The sequence below is a fragment of the Sorex araneus genome, chromosome X (genome assembly GCF_027595985.1).
Source record: "Sorex araneus isolate mSorAra2 chromosome X, mSorAra2.pri, whole genome shotgun sequence".
NCBI lineage: Eukaryota > Metazoa > Chordata > Mammalia > Eulipotyphla > Soricidae > Sorex > Sorex araneus.
Genome location: NC_073313.1, coordinates 204013131 through 204032396, shown reverse-complemented (window position 1 = coordinate 204032396; position 19266 = coordinate 204013131). Strand labels below are relative to the sequence as shown.

At 35.7% G+C, this 19266-nt stretch overlaps 1 protein-coding gene across 4 annotated transcripts in view; it reads right to left on the bottom strand.

Moving 5' to 3' along the window:
* Positions 1-19266, bottom strand: part of UBR3 (ubiquitin protein ligase E3 component n-recognin 3) — a 158909-nt gene that overhangs the window by 28630 nt on the left and 111013 nt on the right. For 2 of the 4 annotated variants that reach the window (XM_055123540.1, XM_055123542.1), the window contains 3 exons: positions 15675-15887; positions 13928-14064; positions 7291-7376 (listed from right to left, as the gene is read on the bottom strand). In XM_055123540.1, the coding sequence (XP_054979515.1) occupies positions 7291-7376; positions 13928-14064; positions 15675-15887 (436 nt within the window). The remainder of the gene's footprint in view (positions 1-7290; positions 7377-13927; positions 14065-15674; positions 15888-19266) is intronic. The other 2 variants (XM_055123541.1, XM_055123543.1) reach the window with 1 other exon arrangement.

Sequence of the window (19266 nt, the reverse complement as noted above, 5' to 3'; positions counted from 1 at the left end):
CTAAAACTTTGCTGCACTGATGTTTACCAGTTTGATTCTTGTGGGGATGGGAGCAGAGGAGGAAAAACAGGAAACATTGTTGTTACTGTTTGGGAAGCTATTCTAAGATACAGAAAAGGTGGTAAGATTAGAAAAGCAGTATTCTACTCAGTGAGGCAGGGAAAGTAAGAGGAGCTAAACCCAAATACTCTGTACTAAATACATTTCTGTCAACTTCAATCTCATCTTCCTATGCCAAACGAAGAATCTAATTGCTTTATCCCACCTTCAACTCCTGTCTATAGGTCAATACACAGTTTAAATACTCTCAACTTTATCCTATTAATGGTGCACACCAGTAGAATACATACTGCATGTCAAATATTATGTTAATAATCACTTGACAGGATCTGCAGAGACTACTCAATAGGCACCTCCTGATGCACATGGGCCCCCCAGGCACAACTAGAAACTGTCCCCAAGCACTGAGCAGAGCATCGCCAAGTGTGCTCTGCCCCCCAACCCTCCCAACCCCCCCCAAAAAAAGCAAAATCACTTTATATAGATCAAAATTCATTGTATAAAAATTCTACCAGGTAGGTAACATTGTTAACCCTGGTTTTAAACTGCTTCTCAAGTTTTCATTATTTCCAATAACATGGTTTCACTGATAACACTGAAATAAGGCAACTTTTTAAAGCTAAGAAACATGTGGTTGTTTTAAGAATAATAATAATAAATTTTAAAAAATCTAACAGATTGTTTTAAGTGCACATTTTAAAAATTCTAAAGTGTCAAAGGTATTAAAAAACAAAAAACACATGCACACACACGAGGTATGGGGCTGGAGAAATAGTACAGCAAGTGTGGTGCTTCCCTTGCACACAGCCAACCCAAGTCCAATACCCAGCACTCTATATGGTCCCCAAGAGACACAAAGAGTTGTTCTTTGAGTGCAAAGCCAGAAATAAGCCCTGCGCACTACTAGGTGTACCCAAAAAACAAACAAGTCAAGGCCAGTGTAGTGGCTCAATGGTAGAATACCTGACTTGCATTATGAGGTCACAAGTTTGATACCTGACACCACCTCACATACAATGCTGAGTACAATTCCTGGTGGCATTCCCAGGGCTATGCCAAAGTAAGTGTATGACCTCTGGCACACACAATCAAGTGCGTGCAAGTACCCCAATTAAATATGTGTGCCCTGGTGCCAAAACCAGTGTCCAAACCCTAGACACTGCAGCAAAGACAAAGGGAATGCAAAAATAAAAAAAGAATATTGGGAAGGGATAATGGCCATACCCAATGATGCTGAGGGCTTACTCCTAGCTCTGCGCTCAGGGATCACTCCTTATAAGGCTCAGGATATCATATGGGGTGCCAGAGATCGAATCCAAGTCAGATACGTGCAGGGCAGCCCTACCTACTATACTAAAGCTCCAGAACCCCAAAATACATTTAAAAATAAATAGGGCTAGAAATATAGTACAGAGGGTAGGATATTTACATTACACAGGTGACCTTGGACCATTCCTAGAACCGTATACAGTTCCCTGAGCACTGCCTAGAGTGATCCCAGAGCAATGACAGGAGTAAACCTTTAGCATCACCAGGCCTGCCCACCCCCCAAAAAAATTAATTTAAATAAATAAAACTAATTCTTCTTTGTTTGGTCAAATTTATTAATTTAAATAAATAAAACTAATTTTTTAGGCCACACCTGGAAATGCTAAGGGGTTACTCCTGGCTCTACACACAGGAATTACTTCTAGTGATGCCCAGGAGACAAATGAGATTCCAGGAATTAAACCCAGATCAATCATGTGGAAGGCAAGCACCCTACCTACTGTACTATTTCTCCTATCTCTATAGATCCTGATATTATTCTTCTGTTTGTAGTGTTTTGGGAGCACACTCAGTGATGCTCAGGGGGTTACTCCTGGCTCTAAACTCAGAAATTACTCCTAGCGATGCTTGGGGGACCATATGGGATGCTGTATACAAAGCAAGCACCCTTCGTGCTGTACTATCGCTCCAGGACCAAAACTAATTCTCCTACAGGGAAATATCAAGATTAAGCCAAATGGCAAGGCAAGAAGTTTTACATTCTTTTCATGTAGATGCTTACTGAATAAAATACCTCCTTTCAAAATGAAAGTCCATTACCCTGAAATTTATCTGATGTCTTCAAAAAGCACAAAAGTTGCTATCAGTAACTTGTTTTGTATTGCATCTGTGGTCAGTATAGAAATGGATCTGGGGGCGGCACCGGCCCTGCTCTCCTCGGAGATGTGATCCCAGGGGCCGCACGTGTGTGGCCTCACCGCAGCTGCACGAGCATGATTCCAGAGGCCAGCTAAACTACTTTTGGTACTGGCAGCTCCTTGCAGAATGTCTCCAGACTGAGAACTAAGCTGTGGCCCATGCCTGCCCAGGAGGGGAAAGGTTTTTCTCTCTCACCTTTTCCTTTCGGGGATGGGGGGCTGGGGGAGCGGCATGGCAACCAACCACCATATTATGAGGACCACTAATGAGAGATACAAGCTTGCAATGATCCAATTTCTAGAAGAAATTTCCCTGGACTTAGTTGCTAAAATACAGAAATCCAAAACCTCGTATCTCTTCACAGCAGGTCTGACTCTAGTGGGGAACTCCTAACAATAATAGTGAGTTTTTTGTTGAAATATTGAATGTAACCAAAGTAAAGAGAAAGTAAAGTGAAGTTTATCAGTTACACAGGTGAGGGAGGGGAATGGGAGGTATACTGGGGTTTTTTTGGTGGTGGAATATGTGCACTGGTGAAGGGATGGTTGTTTCAGCATTGTATAACTGAGACTTAAGCCTAAAAGCATTGTAAATTTCCACATGGTGATTCAATTAAAAAAAAAATGGATCTGCAATAAGCCTATTTTCCTAACCTCTACTATAATTACAGAAATGTAAATGTTGGAAAATTCTTCTATTATCTAAAAGTTGCTCACTCTACAAATCAGAAAATAGGTAGGGATATAGGAAGCATCTTGCTAGGACATCCAACGGTTTATAGAAAAAGCTACAAACAGAATGTGAAATTTGCTTCTTGCTAGTTATTTTTCCCATTCCACATTTCCTTGGGGTTTTTATTATTCATTTCTACACACATATCTTTCCATTCCTAAAAAAAAGGTAATTGATATTATAATTCTAGAACATCTTCTAAAGCGTTTAGTATATAACAAGTCTTTGTCATTATCTTCAATTAGAACTGAAGAATAATAACATATCTAATGATATATCTACCTTTCAAAGTCAAATCTTATAATTACACATAACCTCAACAGGAAACTTAAAGTTGGGCAAATAACAGCATTTTTCACTTTGTTTATAAAATTCACCTTGTTTTGTTACAAAACTAAGGTCTCTAAGACCTATCAGTGGGAATGAATCCTAAAATTTATTTGGTAATAAAAATACCTCTTGTATTAAATATTGTGCATTTATTAATTTATTAACGAGGAGTACCTATAATAATATTTTTAAAGTTACAAACAGAGACCCACTGATAAATCTCGAAAGAGATCAAAGGCCACAGGTAATCTAGGACCTGCACATGACTGAAGAGACTGGGGTAAATAGGAGAGGAGCAGGTTGGCCTGGTGGCCCACCCAAGCCTAGCCCTTGGCAGCACTTGCTTACACAATCCAAAATCGCTTCCATGCCCCAGGCAGGATGGGGCAAGATACAATCTGTTGAAAATTCTGGTATGCAGGTTTTGTGACTGAAATCTCCAGGCTTTCTCAGGGTTGGGGTGGGCTACCTCCCCCCCACCTCCCTGTACTTCCGGAAGCCTCAGCAGTCTTATCCACACTCCAAAGCTGCCACCCAATTGAAAAGGTACTCCAGCTTTATCATCCCGATAATAATACTGAATGCCCTAAACAAACACCATGACTTCTTAGCACCTGTATTGCAAACCATAATGCGTAAAAGGAAAAGAAGAGAGAGAAAAAGAAAAATGGCTTTTGATCTCTTTTGAGACTTATCTATGGGTCTCTGAAGCAAGGCCAGTAGTAGAGCTTACAGGGTGCCGCTGGAGTTGGTTCATGGGGTGACAGCCAGTGCTTCCATGAGTACTGAGAAGAGGTGCTTCCATGAATTGGGGGGAGGAAGCCCATTCCAACTGGGGGTAGGGGATAGGGGTAGGGGTAGGGGATAGGGTTGGGGTTGGGGGGTCGTGGTGGGGAAATGGAGTACATTGGTGGTGGGAAATGTACACTGGTGGAGGAAAGGGTCCTGGATCATTGTATGACTGAAACCCAGTTATAAACAGTTTTGTAATGGGCTATCTCACAGATATCCAATTTAAAAAAAAAAAAATTTAAGTAATGTGGAGTTCATGTCCAATTCAATCAGCTTTATCAATGGCTGAATAAATTACAGTACTCCTACATTAAAAAAAAAAAAGTTTGACCAGTAACATTTTGATTCTGTAGATGTGGGAACATTATTCTTCTAAGAACATTATTCTTCCCATCACTCAGGCCTTGTGTCTCTTTGTGTTTATATTTATGTATATAATTATCAAATATTACTACAGCTGTTTAGACAAAAGTTATTGTTGTTTCCTACATAACTGTCATCAAGAAATTGTGACTTAACACTATTCCAAAACTGTGATGTATTTAAAAAGTATTAAAAATAAAACTTTCCTTTATCATTTGCTTCATCAGAAGAGCATTATTTCATTATACAAAGTATTACAGGAAAGAGTATTTTAAAAATAAGCAATTTAATAGGTAACAGAACAATGACTGAGGAAGGAAAAATACTGACATGAGGAAAAAGGATAGTGAAAAATATTCTAGGGGAAAAGATAGAACATTTTAATGATACCTTTAGTTTTGTTAGAAGATGAAAATAATAATATACTGAATTTTATTTATTTATTTATTTTTTTGCTTTTGGGGTCTTACCTGGAGAGCTCAGGGGTTACTCCTGGCTCTGCACTCAGGCATTACTCCTGGAAGTGCCTGAGGGACCATAGGATGCTAGAGATCATCCAGGGTCGGTCACATGCAAGGCAAATGCCCTACCTGCTATACTATTGCTCTAGCCCCTAGCTCTAACATTTTATGAAACACCACTGTTTGTGTTCTAGCATTTAATTTAGCTATAACAATCAGAGAGTCTCTTGCTCGCACTCCTCGCTGTCTTCCCGGGGGCCCCCTCGGAGGGGATGGGCTCCAGCTTCCCTCCCTGTCCCGAGCAGAGCTCCCGGCAGCCAAAGACAACCAGAACATAGTCAGCCATGCTCAAGGCCCCTCTCCACAGGTTCGGACAGGCCTCACACATGAAGGTACTGACAGAAGAACCCAGGTGTGTGTAATCCCATCAACGGCCAACATCCAGAGACTTAAAAGCAAGCTGCCAGAAGTGTGTGGCCGCTCTGCGGCCTCGAGATTATCTTATAACCTACCTTTCCCTCTGGGAGAAACTCGCAAGCTACTGAGAGCTTCCTGCCCACATGGGACAGCCTCGCAAGCTTCCCATGGTCTATCTATATGCCAAAGCCAGTAACCAGCTGAATCTCATTCCCTGACCTTGAAGCCCTTAGAGGCTTCTAAAATCTCAGGGACAGGATGAATGTAGAGGTTACTGAGACCACTCGAGCCACTCGACAATCAATGGGATTTCATGATCGTAAATCAGATTGTCTTATATATGTAAAACATTTTATGCTATGTATTAGATATAGATATATATTTTTAATATATACAATATACACTAAAAAAGCTGCGTCCATAAATATTATGGTAAACAATGAATAAACAATTAAATACTAATTATATAAAAGCTAAAAAAATCAATCATTATAGTTTGCTATTTTTATGTAAGAAACTTCAGTGCTGCAGAAGCTCAACTAGCACCAACCAGCACAATAGATCCTCAGACAATGACTTTAATAACATCACTGTGAGATATAACAATGATCACAAATTAACTCATTGATCTACGTTTTGATCATTCCATTTGCCTTTGTGCTGAAACAAAACAATATAAAGTAGATTATTTGTGCCTACTAGGGGGCAGTCTAGGGTGATGGGTAGGAAACCCGGGACACTGTGGAGGGAAGGACACACATGTGGTCAGACTGGTACTGGAACTGTTTAATACCTGATATAACTGTATCATGAACAACTTGGTAAATCAGTGTTGTAATAAAAAAAATTTTTTACAAAAAAAAGAAACTTCCCAGTGTTGGTTTTTGTTATTGATAGCTTTTGTCTTTTGAGCTCCTCCTGACAACGCTCAAGGAATAATCCCAGCTCCATAGTGTCCAAGGATGGTTCCCAGAGGTGCAGTGCTGGTGGTGGGTGGGTGGGCGGGAGAGTGGAACTTGGAACTCCAGCATGACTGGGTTCCAGCCTTTGAACTATCTTCCTCGCCCAATAGTTCAGTCTTTGTTTCGAAGTCATATTATATATACATGTAATAATGTAATTTGAAAATCCCACTATGGAGTGATAATTTTTCATAATCATTAAGGCTTTTAGCATTTAAGAGAACATTTTTTTCAAAAGACTTCATTATTTGTTTCAAACAATTTTCATTTTCTTACCAATCATATTAAGATTTTTAACCCCAGTGATCTGGGATCAAAAATCAGATCTCCATAACTTTAAATAACACTAATTCTACCATTCACTACTTCTGAATAAACATACAAACAATGACTAGGCAATGATAGCATCAAATCAAGCATATGAAAAAATCTACTTTAAGTTCCAAACTGTATTTCTCTCAAATATACCCAGATAAAGCATATTGGGGAAAGATTTTCATTTTACAAAATAAGGAATATCCATTAAAAAAGTAAACATCTACTATTTTAATTTTCACATCAAAATATAAATAACTTCATAAATAGCAGCTATATATAATATATATGAAACTATAGGTAACACAAACTGTCCTTATAAGATTTCCTTAAATTCCAACCCCTGAAAAATCATTTAAAAGAATTTAAATTTAACGATTATTTTAATAATTATAACATATCTTAATTTTGAACCAGTGTAAGTTCAATTAATTAGTACGACATTTACCAAGTTATCAGAGCATAAAGAACAAAATATATGATTATATGATTCTTCTAAGTACAAGAATGACCATATAAAATATTTAATCACTATCAAAACTGACAGAAAGTAATTTGAAAGCACAACAAAAGACTACATTATATGCATATACTTTCATAAATGATATAATTTTTAGAATTTTAAATGAATTATCATTTTCAAAATTGAATTAGCATTGTTTAACACTTACTTAAACAAGATCTTTTTCCAGATGTGCTTGCACCACCTGAACATAAATTGCCTCCTCGGTGAATTAATTCAAGTTCCAAATTGGTTCTGTAAGAAAGCATTAAAATTACCTCAGTTTATCATTAAGCTGAAGTGATACTTTGATTTTATTGTTTGATCATCCTAAATAATAAGGTTGAAAAACTTTATTATTTAAAAGTTTATACAGTGTCAGTAATAATCATACTCTATCAAATATTAAAATAAACATAGACGTTTTCCTATTATTATTCATGTATCTATTCCTGAAAAACATCACACATATTGCAGTATATCTGTTGCTAAATTTAGACTGTTGGCAAATATTTAAAATCTCAGACTTGGGGGAAAATGTACCATATTTCACAAACCATCATATGATAAAAAGAAGTTGTATTCTAATACCTTGCAACTGAATAGTTATATGTAATACAAGGGCATACCAATTTTTTTGAAGAAATGGTTATCACTCATTAGAGCTTCGATGGTATCTAGAAACCAATACTAGCAATCAAAATCACTTAACACTGAAGTGACTATGAAAAACACATGCAATTAACAGCAATTTTTATGGATTTTTAAAATTACAATTTGATGAAAATGCATTGTGTATTGACATTGCTAAACATCAATGTACCATTTAATATAGCTCTCAAAATATAATATATTCAGTAATCGCTAATTTATAGAATAGCAATTAGTAAACTGACACTTTATCAACTGATGAAGATTCACTCAAAAATAAGAACAGCAAAACAGCCAATCAATTTTGCCCAAATAACAAAAATCCTGTGATCATTTAAACTGTATTTAAAAATAGTATCAAATTTAAACACACCTTATTTGCCACAACTAAAACTGAATTAAGCTAGTTTATATTCAAGATATGCATATCACACTAACTGTGCAGGTCTTAAAAAAAGGCAAAATTTCAAACTTATTATTTGCAAGTCAATTAAAGAAAGAATATTACCCTTTTTAAAAAATTTAAAACATTTTGAACTGCTTTTCGTATCAAATGGACACAAAATATTTTGAAATGCTATTTTCATATATTACATTCACTTACAAATGCAAACTTAAAAATATTAATATTCCTAAATCTGTATGTTTGCCATCCATTTCTAAAGGAATGCTTTTAATCCTCTCTACTCTGGGGGGGAGAAGCAATTTAACATTGATAATGTTCCTGCTCAGAACTCCATCTGGTTGCTGCTGATAAGGGCATCTGTGTGACAAGGGAATTTTCCACCCTTCAGGCAATTTGCATTGCTCACTGAACTTCTAAAAACCTACCAGCAAGGAAGCAGGGACAAGGATTTCATATTAGTGGACAGAAAGCGAGCGGAGACCAGCATGTGTTCCTTCATCAAGGGAATATAAATGATATCAATACATTTTGTTTTCACAAATCTTCTGTTGCCTAATCTGTAGAAAAAAATTAATGGCTATATTCTCTTATAAAAACTAAGATTTCCTAGACAGTACTTTTTAAAGCACCAACCAGAAAACACTGTCAATTCTTACAAACAAATGTCAGAATCAGAACGTCATCTTTTATTTAGCATAATTCGTAAAAATACAAGAACAACTCTGCTATTCCTTTATCAAATAAGATACGTTAAAGGATGACAAACGTGTTACCAGGAGTTTTAAAGAATACATTAAAGAGGACTACTAAAAGTAATTTTTTCAGAGTTTGGTTGGAAGATCTCCTATACAACAATTTTTCCAAGTTAAAGAAAAAAAAAAAGCTAAAACTACCTCTCCAAAGGTTTAGAATCAGGAAATAGTATCTAGCATCTTAAAAATCAGATCTTAAAAATCATTTTTGAAGCCCTAACTATTGACTTCTTCTTTATTTATATCAAAATTCGGCCTTCAATTTGAGAATTGCTGGAGAAAACTTGCAAATGGGCCATATGCAATCTTCCCCCAGGTTAAAAATAAAAAAATCACAGCACAGTATTCTATTTCTATCTTCCAGAAGGGATAATACAAGAAGAAAAAAAAGTGTCTTTTTGTCCTCAAGGAAAATAAACTCCTTTCTATGTCTTCTAGCAAAGTACACTCAGATTAGTTTGGAAGGGAAAAAAAACTGTGAAATATTCTACACTGAAAGAATAATTCATAGGTTGCTAAAATCTATCATCATGGCCACCTGGATATAAATCCTGTTACTGGGCTCTAGCTTCTTTATGCAAGCTCTGCTTTCCCTTCTTTTCTTCCTCCCCTCACCCTTGGCACTAGCTTTAGTTTTAGATCTGTAATTTGAAAGGTGCACACACACCTACTGGTGTAGCATGGGTTCAAGTCCTGAGCCTACCACTTAACTCAATTTGAGAATTCTGCAGTTTCTCTACGAAGGAAAAAAAAAAAATCTTGGTCCATACCACAGTGTTGCTTCTTAAACTCTGGTCTGACCTTATTTGAAGTAACTTTTTAAAATTTTGTTTTAAAACAACTTTATCCATGATTTAATATTAATAAATGTTTTCTTGATTTTATAATCACTCCAATTTTATAATCTGTATCTCCAGGGTCATGTGAAAAATCCCTGGGCAAAAAGGGATAGCGAGGGAAAAAAAGTTTAAGAAGCTCCGTTGTACAAGACTTGGCTTAACTGAGTCTGCTCTGGGAGTTAAGAGCTGGCTTGGGAGGGGAAAGAAGCACTACCTTATATTTTCTGTATTTCGCTTTACTCATCTCCCTTTTTGAAGTTCTATGCTATTTTTTAATTAAGCAAACTATCTTTTATACAGATTAATATATATTATTTATTTTTCCTCTCAAACTAAAATTTTAATTCCTGAAGAACTGGAATCATTTCCAATAAGCCTTCTAAACCCCTGATGAGAACTAGTTAAAGTGCTTAAAACATAATTAAGAACTGAAGACCTCTCTGTCTGGATGTGCAACCAATGATTGAGATTATCTTTAGTCCCTGAAGCTTATTCTTTCTTCTTTTGCTGAGCATCCTATTATTTTAAACCCAATAGTAAACCACCCAAAGGGCAAATTATTAGTTTTATGAAAGAATGCTTTAAAAATATTCCTAATTTAGTATTTTAGCAAATATTCCTTTTATTTAAAACAAGTTTATAATGTTTATATTTATAATGCAACTAGAAATATAAGCACAACAAAGCGAGATTTGACAGTGTCTTGAGTTGAGGGCAGGGATGTAACTGTGGCAGAGTGATTCCTTTGCATGTGCAAGGTCCTAGGTTTTATCACTAGTACCACCAAAAGCAAACCAAAAAAAGCCTGTCAAATATGTCTTATAATTCAAGAATGTCTCTTCATCTAAGTCTGTTACTCATGTTATTTTCTTTCATTTTGATGGTCCTTACTACAAATAAATCAAATGTTACTTAATAATATCTCTAGGCTACATATAATTTGGCTCCAAAATTCTTGGGAAATAAAACTGATTAGTAAAATTATTGTCATTCTTTGTTTCGATAATAAAAAATGAACTAATATTAAAATAAATAGCTTTTCCACCCAAGTTGAACTTTATATATTTAATTTTAAACTAATACTTTCAACTTTCAATAGAAAGTTTTTGATGCACTAAAACTTGAATATAGTGATTAATTTTAATTCAACAAAAATAAGGTATCACTCCAACAATCTCTTCTTTCCCGTCCTCAAAAAGTTCTCCAAGACTTCACCATGTGAATAAAATTAAAAACAAAGACATATATGTAGTAAAACAACAAAAAAGGTTATAAAACAATTATTAAAGGTAAGGGTAACAGCTTAAAAGCTACCAGAAATATTTTGTTTCAAAACATCAAAAAAGTTTAAGCTCCCCAAAGACCAGATAAAACTACTTACTCAGCTGGGAGAAACTCAGCCCTAAAATCCTAAAGTTGGGTTCCACTTAAAATTACTTAGGCTAAAATTGGAATGCCCCGCTACAGAGGCGGGGTGGGGTGGGGGGATGGGACTGGGGGGGTGGGAGGGATATTGGGTTCATGGGTGGTAGAAAATGGACACTGGTGGAGGGATGGGCTCTTAAACATTGCATGAGGGAAAAACAAGCACGAAAATGTGTGAATCTGTAACTGTACCCTCACTGTGACTCACTAATTAAAAAATTAATTTGGCTAAATAAAAATAAATTTACATGTTCCAGCATATTTAATAACCATACATATAACTCAAAATTTAAATGATTCAAAGTTCATTTCTAAATATTTTGCTTGAATATTTAAAAATGTTTAGTATCATGTATTTTAATGTGTCTCTTAAGCATTAAAAATAATCAAGTCTATAATTCTTCGTATCTTATATATATATAATTAAGAAGGCCTGTTTTCCTACCCTGAAACAATTACATGCAATACAAATACAACACAATATACTTTTCTCCTTTACTTAATATTTTTTATTAATTTCTGGGGCAACTATTGTTTCATTTTGTTTTGGTGACACCCAGCAGGGCGAGGGTTTGGATTAGAGGAGGCTATTTCTGCACCAGTACTGAGGAAATAATGGTACTGTGGTGTTAGTAACCCAGGGCTCCTGCATGCAAAGCAACTCTGGCCCTTTGAGCTACCTCTGCATGCCTTACTTATTTTCTTGTTAATGACAAAGTAAAACTTAGAAAAGACATGCAATCTAACTGAGAATTTTACCAGCCTAGACAATAGAAATAAAGGGTAATGAGGTGTATTTCACTTTCATAATCATTACTTTGCTGCTTCAAAGTTTAACAGGGATCAGACAAAGACAAGAGCAGAAGAGAATTTATCTTACTTCTTCTCCAAATACAAAAATTAATATTCTTTATCTACCAATAATTTGTCAAAACTAAAAATGTGTTGGTTCAAAAAGTCTCCAATTATTATAGCATGCTTTAATGTTATTTACATATTTAACTCAATAAATAGGAATCTAAGTTTAACAATAAACAGAATTTGAATCAAAATATGTATCAAACAGTAGCAAAATTCAATATCTAGATTATCTCCATCTGACCAGGATTTCCTTAGAAGGTCACACCTAATGAAGTCAAAAGTATATATACATAAGAGACATAAATGCATATATGCATGTGTGTATACATGTATATATACTAAGTATAATTAAGCATACACATATATTACATAAAACATAATTTTATACAGAGCATACCGAATTCCTACATTTATCCCAACAGCCTATAAAACAACTACAGAAGTTTTGTAAAATCTTGAAACCTTGTCAAATCTGAACCACATTCAATTTAGCTTTTACATACAGTGTATTCTATTGTAGAATGCAATAACTGGTAGCACCCTAGAGACAAAAATGTTAATTGCTATATCATCCTCCAAGGTATTCTGGATAAATAACAATAGTCTAGAAACATACAAACCAGAAATTTACTTCCCAATTCATTAAATTCTTTTACATCAATCCATGATCAGCATTTTCATTCTCAGACCAAGGACTAATGTTTCATTATCCTGAGCTTCCTGTAATTTGCTTCCTGCAATTTTTCTAAGTTTAGCTCTATTTTCCTGGGTTCTAAAGACTACACAGAGTTCACTTCCCTTGTATTACTCTTTATTCTGGGAATGGACAGAGTACAGCAATGATGAGCTGCATGTGTAACTGACCTGTAAAGGTGAACTCAGACGAAGATAAAAGGAAGACAATAACTGAAAGAAGTCTAGATAACCACAGATGTGAACAGTAGTCATACTCTGACACTAACCTGCTATATAATTTTAAAACCACATTATCTCTCTAATCTTACTTATTACAGTATTACTTGAATAAAATACTCCCCAAAAGCAAGCATGAGCACGCGTGCGCACACGCACACACGCGCGCGCACACACACACACACACACACACACACACACACACACACAAATAATCTACAATATCTTTGCTACAGAATGTGTTTGTAACTTCTCGATATGCCGACTTCTCCTCTAACTTATTCCTTTTATAGTAATATATATATTCATTCAACTAAGTTTTACAAAACATCTGTTTGGAACTATTTCTGAGGTTATGAACACTCAGCTGGTTAGATTGGTCCTACCTGAAAGATGAGAAGTCTTTACTTCTATTTCTTGAGCCCCTTGCTAGTTACTGAGAGACTTAGAACATGCCTGATCTCCAGCTTCCTCTTTCTTATCTGATTTTCTAAACAGCTTTGAGTCTTCTAGAATATGATTAGACCTTTCACTAGTTTAAAACAAACAAGTTCTTATTTTACTATAAAGTGCTCTTCTATAAAGTACTTAACATGCTACAATTTACTTCTCAGAACTTGAACACATATCACTGAACACCTGAACACAATTTTTAATAACACATATCTTTTATATGCAAAATTCACATGCTTTGGAGGATATATCTGTCCCAAATGTTAATAATGTATCTTCTCCAGATACACTAATCATTAAAAATATTCTAAAATATCACTCAACTTAAAACCTCAGAAGATAAAGGAAAACTATTTACATTTAAAATGCTTCTAGAAGGTTCCACTAGTTATAATTTCAATCGACATTAAGAGTGGTATACATCCTTTCATCAAATAAATATAAATGGAAAAATAAAACCAACTGTTAAGTAATTACTTAATGAAAGCATATACAATATATACCTACCTTGCAACAGAATACATAAAGAGAAAGTCATTGTCTGGTGAGCCTGGAGTCTTGCTATAGTCTCTGTATTTCTTCTGAGTGGTATTTTTTATATCTTTCATTACAGATTCCATTTCTTTACTTAAATTGGTTTCTGACTGAAAAATATAGAAAGTTTATATTCATTTTCTCCAATAACAATCTATTACTGCAATATTTGAGGACACTAGACAATTAAAAAAGTCAAAACAGATATACATTAGCTATCAGCTATATTTAGTGCACAAAGATATAATAGACAAATAAATATTTTCTCCAGTTGTAGAAAACTTTTATCCCAATTCTATATTGTGACTAAATTATAATCATCCATGAAATAGCCAATTTAATCCTAAGCAAATGAATAGGTGTCATAAAAATATTTTAGAAGTTTTCTGACTTTTATTTTTCAAAGACTAATATCAATGTCTCTTTATACATTTTTCAACAGATAGGGATAACAAAAGAAAAAGCGACACATGGATTCTTTAATTGGTCTTCAACCGAGAAAAGAAACTGCCAGAAGATGAATCATTCTGCTTAGGCTTAAACTACAAATTAGTGTTTCAAAAGCCAACTATTCATAGTTTCCATCAGTGTACTGAATAAACCAGACACAGCTATCACTTTTTATTTTATTAGGGGTACCATGATTTACAACATGGTTAATGGTAGAATTTCATAAACAAAATAGTCCAGCACCGCATCCTCCACCAGACTGCCCACTTGTCATTCCCTGCCCCACTCCCCACCAAACTGAAATTCCCCTCCTATCCCCCTGCCATGATATAGCCATCACTCTTTTGCAGGGACTATATTATAAATCTGTAATGAAAATGAAACATTTAAGTTTTTAAAAAACAAAATTTTACTGGATAAGGAAAGCTCTGGGTTATTTTTTGACTTATAATGAATTGACTGGGTTATTTTTTGACTTATAATGAATTGACTTATAACAATTCACACTTTAAGACAGACTGACACAGTTATCAGTTTAATCAATTATATAATACAATACTTTATCTGATACACATGGACACGCACGTGTGTTTAAATAAAAAATTCCATATACACAAAGTATGTGGACTGGAGCGATACCACAGCGAGTAGGGCGTTTGCCTTGCATGAGGCCGACCCGGGTTCGATTCCTCCATCCCTCTCAGAGAGCCCGGCAAGCTACTCAGAGTATCCGGCCCACATGGCAGAACCTGGCAAGCTACTCGTGGCGTAATCAATATACCAAAAACAGTAACAAGTCTCACAATGGAGACGTTACTGGTGCCCACTCGAGCAAATCAATGAACAACGAGACCACAGTGCTACAGTGCTACATAAAGTATGTGTGTGTTTACATGTATTAATATATTGTCGCAAAATTCCTAAATGTTCCTAAGGGATATATTTTTAAATGATTAGATTGTTTTATGTTTCAAAGTATATATATATGTATAATTTGTTTGACTTTGTTTTAAAATAATTCAACACCCTAAAGATTATAGGATTTCATGATACAGAAGTATTTATTATAACTATATTCATTTACATTAAGTATAGCCTTTGGTAATAATGGTAATAACTTGTTCTATTACTCTCAATTTGCTTATAACCACAACAGAAGAGAAAAATCTCTAAAAGTAATTTCCCTAAATGAATTACACTTCAGAGTAGCTTAGAACAAAAAAGAAAGCTGGGAAGGAAAGCTGAATTAACTAGGATATTTCTGCCTTACACTGGTGCTTACTGGGAAAGCTCCCGGCCGTCCTTGCAGCTCCTTCACTTCCTTTATGAGGTCTTGCATGCTTTTGTTGCTGGGACGTTGCCAGAGGTTGTTTTCCATACTGCTCCCAGGATAACATGGAAGAACACTGTTAGCAAACTGCCTACAGAGAGGACATGTGAATTCTCCTTTGTCCACTGAGAAGCCCTGAAGAACCTGGTCATTCTGAAAGATGAAACAAACAGAGATGATAATATGACATGAAACCTTAAAACTTGTTTCACAATCTATAGTAAAGAAATGAACTATATTTTAAAAGGCGTCTCTCATATATATATGTATATAAAATACATATATATAATAAAAACCTGTAACGAAATCTCTCAATTATATGTTACAGTTTATCAAATAATTTTTCCTGTATCACTCACACCTCAATATTCAGTGTTCACCTCTAGCTGGTTCAAGATCAAGACTATTGCAGTATGCTCTCTCTGTGGCTCACCTCAATTAGTAATATCATATCATCCTTTTCCTTCCTTTTTTCTGTCATCCATCCCCCACATCTCTAGACTTTGGTATCTATATGAGTTTTCTCACCATTACAAATCATGATGTCCTCCTATATATTTACCAGTGTGTCAGCACCTTGACCTCATCAGCTCCTCTGGCTTGGGACTCTGCTCCGGCACCTGTGTGTCATAATACTCTTGTCCTGTTAATGACCCATTGCCATCCATATCTGAAAACATTCTAAACCATCTTACATTTTCATTTCTAAATCCCATCTCTGAAACTCCTACAGTATGTACCAGTTTATCAAACCTTTCCCAGCCTGCCTACACACCAACGCCTACACACTATTTCAAAATCTTCCAAGCAAACACTCTTTATCCACAGACCCATGTTCTTCTATAATATACACCTAATAAAACTTTTATCTGAAATTAATCTGGTGCAAAACTTCTCCAAATCTGTACTCTGAGAGCTGTTTGAGGAAACTGAAATAAGCATTTGCTAAAAATGGTTTCCAATATCAACTAAGCCCTGAGTACTCCCCTAGCATTTTTTCTCCAACAGATATGAACCATGCTCTCACCTAATTCAAAAATGTTTTTTCCAAAGCACCTCCTAGTCAAGTGCCTTCAACTATCCTGTCATTCTAGGTATTTAAAGTTCCTTCAGAAAGAATAGTGTCCTGGAAGCTTCTTCATTTTCTGTCTTCTCCCACCACACATTGCTAATTAATAAATGCACACAGATAACTAATAAGAGAAGTTCTACCTTCTTGAGATTTTTTTGCTACCTTCCCCTAACTGGTCTCCCAACCACACAAGAACCAGTGTGATCTGCTTACTGTGAGACTTTGTGGCCACTAAAAATCTTTCATGATCACCATCATTTTCTTATTTCCCTCTTCCCCATTATGCTCAATACGCACTCTCTCACCAGCTCTACAAGGCTCTTCTATATGTACTTCAAATGCTAAACTTCTCCATCACCCTGGCAAAGATTAAGTGCAAGCTACTACCATCTCTTAGCTCTAAAATGACAACCACATTGATTATTACTCTCCTGCAATTCGGTATCAATCCTCTGCAGTTGACACTAGCTTCTTCAGTCTTTTATATCTGTAGACCAGACTGTCCTGCACACCAGTGCAGACTGGCATGATAACCAAGGAGGCAGACCAGTGGTTTTCAACCTTTCTATTGCTGCAGACCAGCAATAGCCTATGTTTGGACTGGTGGCTGAAGACCACTTCCCTACACAACTTCTAGAGTATAGAAGTTCTTTATTCTCTAGAAGTAACAATACTTCTCTGAGAATGTTATTTCTTTGCTTAAATTTAAAAGTCAATGAAGAATGTCATTTCTTAAGCTTTCATTTTCACTGGTTTTTAAAATTCTCTAAGGAATCTGTCTCAAGACAAAATTCCTGATATCACATGATCCCTTACAGTATGATCCTTGGTTATATCTCCAGTTTTATGCCACATCACTAAAGCAACTTTACTTCATAAAATATTCTGCACTTGGGAGATATTCCAGTAAGACATCTGTGTAAATCTAATAATATAAGCACTTACTGTGTATTACTTTCTTTGCCTCAATCAATTTATAGTAAACTTATTGAGGAAAAGAACTATCTTATTCATTGATGTAGTCCTAATATCAGAGTATCTGGAAAACTGAAGGCACTGATCAAATATTTGTTGAATAAATAATGAACTGAAGTATTAAAATGCAAAGTATGTTAAAAAAAGTAATGTAGTTTACTAATATTTAACTGAGAGTTACGCATTAATAAAGATAAAGTCAAAGCAACAGGCAAGTGCAGAATACAGAATGCCTTAAATGCCATTCAGAGAAGAATTAATTTTATCCCATCGGGAAGAAATCAGTTAAGGAGTTTAAGTCAAAGACATATGTAATAAAATTTACATTTCAGAAAGGTTAATGTGGTGAATAAATCAGACTTACAGCAAAGAGACTAATAAAGCAATTGCATAGTCAAGAGAAAGACTAAGGTATATATAAAAATTATAAGTAGGAATAATAATGGGGGAAACTGAATGCTTCTAAGTTAGGAATCTTAGACCACAACTATTTTTTAATTCTATGAAGATCACTTCTAGTGGTATTCAGGGAGGCCATGTATGTGCTCGCTAACTGAGTCCTATCGCCAGCTCTAGAATAGTTTTGGAGAATTCAATGAGAAATTCTGAATGGCAGACACTTGAGTGTCTTTAGGAACTGGAAAAAAAAAGAGGCTGGGGAAAAAAATGGAGATAAAGATGGAAGAATTTACTAAAGTAAGTCTCTGAAATGATAAAGAGAAAGAAATATTAGAACAACAACAACAAAAAAGAGTCCCTAAACAGAAGAATTAATAACCCAGAAAGCTGCAAATTAAGGTAGGGAGAGTCATTTGTCACAGGTAAGTAAAGCAAGGCAGGAACCTAAGGTAGTACAAGACAGCCATGTTTTTTTCTTGGTGACATAGAAAAGAAGACACAGAATTTGAGAGGAAAGGAGTTTTGGGGTTTAAGGAAAAAGTCTGGAATGGAAATGCAATTTTAGAACAGTTGCTGAGAAGAGTGAAAGAGGGACCTAATCAAAGACAGGCAAGTGAATTGCTAACATCTACAGTCCATAGTCATGCCTATGGTACTATTAAAGCAAACCATGAATTTGTGAAAGTAGCAGTTTGTTTCGTTTTAAGCATATTCTTGTAGTTCTGGCTGCCTGGGTCTAAAATCAAAGATGGGAGACTTACTTGCCATAACCAACAGTGAAAATCCGGGCCATTCCAGCAGGCAGCACAAGCCAGAGAGTGCTCCGGACCCCAGACCGGGCCAACAACACTGGGATGCCAGACGGAGAAGGTACAGTCAGCATGCCTTCCCCAGATGGAGCCCCAGCGACACTGAAGCAACACTGAGCTTCTACTAACACGGCTCCGGTATGCGGGACTGGGACATCTCCAAACCACACGGCCGCTTACACTTACACAGCCGCGCAACCTTTCCTGATATACAAAAAGTCCATTATCCCAGAGGCACAGAAACCAATCTCAGAATGCAGCAGCTGCTGGCAGATAT